Consider the following 5957-nt stretch of genomic DNA (forward strand, 5'->3'; position numbering starts at 1 on the left):
TTATGAAGTAGAAAGATTAATAAAAATCGTAAAAGAAATAAAACCCAACATTGCGTATTTTTATTATTTGGAAAATACTTTGATAGTTACGCAATAAAAAATAGTACAATTAGTTTTCAGGAAAGCATTTTACACTATTTTCGATTACGAAATTTGTTGAATATTTTTTATGAGATAAGCACATAAATAAATAGGTATTGTTGGAAATAACATCAATTGTAAGCAACAAATCACAGACATGAAATTCTTTGTTTTGTTTTTAACTGTGTCCGCTGTCACAGGTATGTTAATATGATTTGCTAATAATAGAATTGCTAAAACTTCCCAGTGTTATTAAATAAGTGAATATCTACTGTAAAAAAACCTAACACCAAAACGTAACAGCGAAAATTTCAATATTTTATACTTGGTTCAAAATAAGAGAAAACATGGCTCTGAAAACAGAGAACAGTTGGGCAGCAATTTTCCGAAACCGCCATTGAAACTACTTATGGTTTAAGCAAAGCTGATAAGAAATCGCGAACCACATGTGGTAGTTTTGATAAGCTGATAGCTGACCAATATCTTAACATTTCTTATTAATGTAGTTTAGTACGTGAACGAAGTACATGGATGTCCGCCATATTGGATTTCGATCGTATATACATATACCTGCAGCAGGTGACTTTAACAAATAGTTTCTGAGTGACCCACTGCAAATTTTTATTTCAATTGTGGATGCTTCTAAATCCAACTGAGTCAAGATCTCTGAACTGACAGGCAGTTGTCGATATCATTTGTAGATTTGTAGAAGAAGTAGATATATGTGTGTGCCTATGGCCCTTAAGAAATTAATGAAATATTACAGTTAACAATGAACAACAGCAGATGACATACATCTACTGCCAATAAATTGAAATCACACTAGATTTCAAATATTGCTTAACTTTCCACAACAATTGTTTTGCCATATAATGGCTTCATCAGGTACGATAAGGAAAGCAGTATTTCAGGTTTCAAAATTTCAAATCAAAAACTTAATGTTCTTTATTGGTTTGTTTTATGTATTAGCCTGTCAATGTCCATGTCAATTATATAAAATACCACAGTCACCTGCAAATGTCAGTAGATGGCGACAGAATACAACCAATAACTTGATGTGGCTGAAATTTTCAAAACCAAAATATCCATATCCCATAACATGATCTTGTGAATACTCACTGACCATTTTGGCTTCTCTTAATCATATATTTTTAATATATTCGTAATGAGTAGGGGCACAATACGCATTCAATCAGATTGATGTTTTCTTTGCAGGTTCGCCTTTAACTGAAGAAATTTCTCAATATCGCTTTAAAAGAAAGATTACTGTTGACCTAACTGAGTTTCCGTACCATGTTCAACTGGTGTACAAATATAATGTTCCCCTAATTACGAGATGTGGTGGGGTTATAATTTCCGAAAGCTATGTACTGACCACTGCCAACTGCGTTAGTATGTCACCTATAGCAATAATTACTGGTATTCAGCAAATGAATGAAATTTCGCCTTTTAGACAAATGGGAAAAGTAAAAAAGGTGAAGATTCACCCCTCATACAGTAGGTAAGTGTAAGTGCAAACCATTCTCTAGTAAATTCAAACGCTTAAAAGCATTCTGAAGAATTTGTTTATTGGTCAGATTTTGTTATTACGATAATGCTCTCTGTTTTTCATATGTTTTAGTGTTACCGGAACTTACAACATTGCATTAATAATGCTCGAATTTCCCTTGACATTCAATTCAGCTGTAAATAAAGTTGAACTACCGCCAACTTCGTATAAACTAAAGGACATTGCGCAACAAATAGCATGGGGACGGCGATTATTATTTTCTCTTAAATACACATTAGAAGTTACGGGAAAACAACTAACCAGTAAGTGCAGATCAGCTATTTCAGACACACTAAACCAAAACAACTCAACTAATTAACGAAAGGACTAAGACATTCACAGACGGCATTATTTGAAGCGGTTTTGATATTTGGTCTTGATGGTTTAGAATTTGCTTTTCCTTCTTCGGTGAGTATGTAGATGGGCTTCATCTAAGTTTCGGATAGACAGATGGTTTATTCTACTTATCGCCAGTTGCTGTGGTTGTTTGGAATTTTCTGGGAATGTGGTAATAGCTGAATTCCTTCGTTTAGGTTGTGCTAATACAGCCATACTGTCAGGGGAAGGCAGCTGGGTAAACGCCCAAAGCGGCAGAAACGGGGAGCGGCAAAATTTAGAGCATGGAGAGAAAACTCATAAAAATTAGAGTGCTCAGCAACCCGACGAAATCATTTTCTCTAACTTTTCCTTTTTTAAAAATTGCTATTTTAGCTAGAGAGTATAAATTCGTAGATGGACCAACAGATTTTAAAATGCTGTCTTCTAATTCCCTTAATGCTGTCACCTAGCAAGCAGCTAAGCATTAAGAAAAATACGAAAGAAGTAACCAACTCTTTTGAGCAGACGAAATGTGATGATCGTTCAGGATTTTTGAGTTGAGAATACAAGGAAATTATCTCGATTCTTTTACCGATTTTAAATTTCTTAATTAGCAAACCTTTTCGTTTCGATTATGTATCACAAACATTTTTCACCTACTTTGAGAAAAGTAATTGTTTTCGATGGTTGGTATGTATGTAATATAATATTTTTTGAAGGATATCCTTTTATCCTACAACAAGACGTTCCAGGGGATTCCCCAAGGTGATTCGCTTATCTGTATAAACAAAAATTCGGATTTTATTTTCTCATTAGTTTAACATAGTTTTCTGGAGACTCCTGGTAATAATGGTCTGTACTGGAGACCCATTTCTGTCACATTTCGGTGTTAAGGTATAAGTACTCGTTTATAAGCCCCAGTAGACTAATATGTCAATATTATACAATTTCAATAATATTGCATAGATACACACATAGTAATAACAGGCCCATGACATATAAAACATCATTGTACAGTCTATTTCAATTTGTTAGAATTGTGACCTTGACGAAATCTGCGCGAAAATAGAAAGAATACACACTAGGCGTGAGCAAGACAGAAATAGTTGGAACAAGCTTGAACGAGCAGAGCGCTCGATGGGCGTTCTTAGGAGATCGACTAGAACTGTACAGTACTAAACGAAAATGTTTANTAGTCATTCGACAACCAGAAGTATCTGCGCATGCCTTGTTAGGGGGCTGTAATAGTAGGTCAATAAAAAAATTGTTTTATTTCATACCTTCCCAAAATTTGACAATATGTGTGATGCAAGTCGAACATATACCTACTTGGAAATTTAAAAAAATTAGAAAGTAAAAGCATGGATATGTATTCTTAAATTAAATCATGTGACTCCGAAGATTGCTGATTGCACATTAATGATCGTGATTAGTGATTACTTGATTACACAAACAACATCTAATCCCAAACAAAGGATGACTAATAGTGAAAGGAGTAGACATCCAATAAAATTTATGTTAACAAATTAAAAATAAATACATAAAAGAAAATTTAAAATGCTGTTATAGATGATACCATATTTATTATTTTTATATCAAAATGATAAGAAATTACTCTCCAAACTACAAATAATTAGAGCAAAAACGGTTCGTAAAGATATATTTTATTAACGCCATTTTAAGGTAGATTAAGGGCAAAAGAAACTTTAAGAAGATCACAAAAATTCACAATCAAAGCCGGTCCTGTGAGTGAATTGTGAACATAGATATTTATCGAAAAGCATAGTGTGATAAAAACTCTGCAGCTACTTAAATGGAAATTGTGAACATTGTCGATCATCTAATATCTAAGATAAACATAAACAATTCAGTACTACACTATCTAAATTAAATAAATACACTACAAGCAGCACTATGTAAATGTATTAACACAAAAGAAACAAGAAACGCAAGCTACGTAAATATTAATCGATAAGTGAGGTTCACCTGGATAATTGTAATTCTGTTAAGACAAATTTCCACACTGCCATTGAGGTATTGCCAAGGCGCGTTGTCTTTTTCGGGTGATTGTAAGTTTACAAACAAAATTAAATATCAGACACCCTAAATTACACTTAATCTAATCTAACAATTAAACAACACATGAGCAAAAAAATACAAAACAAATTCCAAACTGATTACCAGCTGATTGAGTGCAGCATTGCGAGTCGTATTTCTTTGCCAGGGCCGGAATTGAACTCCTGCAAGTTCGGCACTTAATTTTGTTTCTCCCCGTATACGTAATAATAATTACATATTTATTTAAACAATGTTTTGGAAATATCGTGCTGCTCCAATCAACGAACAACAGTGATCTCCTAGACTAGAGCCACCAATTGTGTTTCCTCGCTAGAATTTTGGTCTCAATTGCAAAAATTTTAGGTTTATATAAACTTTGTAAGCACACATACCAACACAGTATACATATACCTATTTTATCAATATGTGAACCTCATCTGTTGCTGGGTTAAATAAAATGTTTGTTAGTTTTTCTAAATTGAAATTGATCTATCCGAATAATCTGCCGTGTGCATTAGAGAGCGGCAACGTTTTAGCATATAATGGGAAAACAGAATGGCCCGACGTGGAAAATTTAATTGCCAAATAGCTAATTCGATTTTGTTTCAAGTCATTTGCTAATTGGATAATTCTGAACCACTCTAATCCCGAAAAGCCCTAAACGACTGAATTAAGCAAGTACGTAATTGGATAAACTGAAAACGTAATGACCTTACAATAATAACAATTGAAGTTGAGAGTGCACACATTGCATTCTGGAAAGAGCTTTGTACTTTCCAAAATTAAAACAGTTGAAACCGTCGACTTCTCTATTGAATTTTGAGTAATTAGCATATATTACTTTTAACCGACTGAGTAGTTGACAAAACAGGAAACAATAACTAAACTGCACACTGTCATTGCGACTCTTTCGTCACTCTGGTTCAAATTTATTTTTTATTATTAAGGTGCGTCCAAATGGATACGTGACAGTTGCGTGACTTTTTATCCAAGAGGCCGGCGTCATGCCAATGACGGAACTATCACCCCCGTCCGTACAAATATTGCTGGCGTAATCGTCATCGAGATCCCTTCGTCCCCATGTCATCAAAAATAGGCAAAGCAAAGACCCTTACCCCTTTTGATGCTTACATAATACTTAAACGACACCTAAAAATAATGGTGTTAAGGTTAAATTCGTGTCTTTACATGACAACGGCATACTAATAGACAAAATAAAAATGCGATTGTTGATTACTGCATCGGTGTATATGTTACCGGAAATGTATTATATCCGTCATTGTATACATTTCCTAGGAAATGTATATAATTCCTAAAATCGCCCGGAAATGTGTGTAATAAATTATATTAGACATATTTCCTAGGAAATCTATACATTTCCTAAATAGCAATCGGGAATGTATTACAGGTAATGCTAAATCGGTAATAATACGGCAGGCTATTTGGAGATGTACCTATATCCATTGATGACGTCATTTTTTGGTTAAAGAGATTTATGACAGACTGGAGTTGACTCAATGCTCCTGCCTTTATATGGCTGGTTGGTATGTTAGATGTTAGAATAATATGACCAGGTTATCTTTGTTTTAGCAAATACAATGACCTTGAATTTTTAGTATGTTGTAGAGGTGATAATGCTGATGTTGAGCGCGGACATCATAATGAAGCGTACCTTTCGAAGACATTATTCCAACATAGCAACAGGGACATTTACCTAATAACCATACACTAACGTCACTAATGCATATACATCTCCAAACCTAACCTAACCAAACAATAACGTCACCAATGCATGTACATCAGGCGATCGCACTAGAACCGCGTAAACACAGATAACTCTGATTCTCAGTTTACTAACGTGTTTTATTCATTTTATTCACAGAAAGCATTAGTTTTATACATTTTATAGTGCAATATCGGAATTCATAGAACTCCCAGAAAATGTATACAT

General features: G+C 34.1%; 1 protein-coding gene across 1 annotated transcript; it reads left to right on the forward strand.

Moving 5' to 3' along the window:
* Nucleotides 1-204: 204 nt before the first annotated feature.
* Nucleotides 205-3019, forward strand: LOC112905978 (granzyme-like protein 1). The gene is made up of 3 exons (XM_025979476.1): nt 205-281; nt 1297-1582; nt 1703-3019. The coding sequence occupies exons 1-3, from the start codon at nt 239-241 to the stop codon at nt 1947-1949; spliced, it is 576 nt and encodes a 191-aa protein (XP_025835261.1). The 5' UTR covers nt 205-238; the 3' UTR covers nt 1950-3019.
* Nucleotides 3020-5957: the final 2938 nt, after the last annotated feature.

The sequence above is a fragment of the Agrilus planipennis genome, unplaced genomic scaffold (genome assembly GCF_000699045.2).
Source record: "Agrilus planipennis isolate EAB-ADULT unplaced genomic scaffold, Apla_2.0 scaffold1025, whole genome shotgun sequence".
NCBI classification, from domain to species: domain Eukaryota; kingdom Metazoa; phylum Arthropoda; class Insecta; order Coleoptera; family Buprestidae; genus Agrilus; species Agrilus planipennis.

Bases quoted from the DNA above. Each gene is read 5' to 3' on its own strand.
- LOC112905978 (XM_025979476.1), top strand. From the start codon at position 239: ATGAAATTCTTTGTTTTGTTTTTAACTGTGTCCGCTGTCACAG. The intron at 282-1,296 runs GTATGTTAATAT...TTTTCTTTGCAG, and splicing joins AACTGTGTCCGCTGTCACAG to GTTCGCCTTTAACTGAAGAA. The intron at 1,583-1,702 runs GTAAGTGTAAGT...CATATGTTTTAG, and splicing joins ATTCACCCCTCATACAGTAG to TGTTACCGGAACTTACAACA.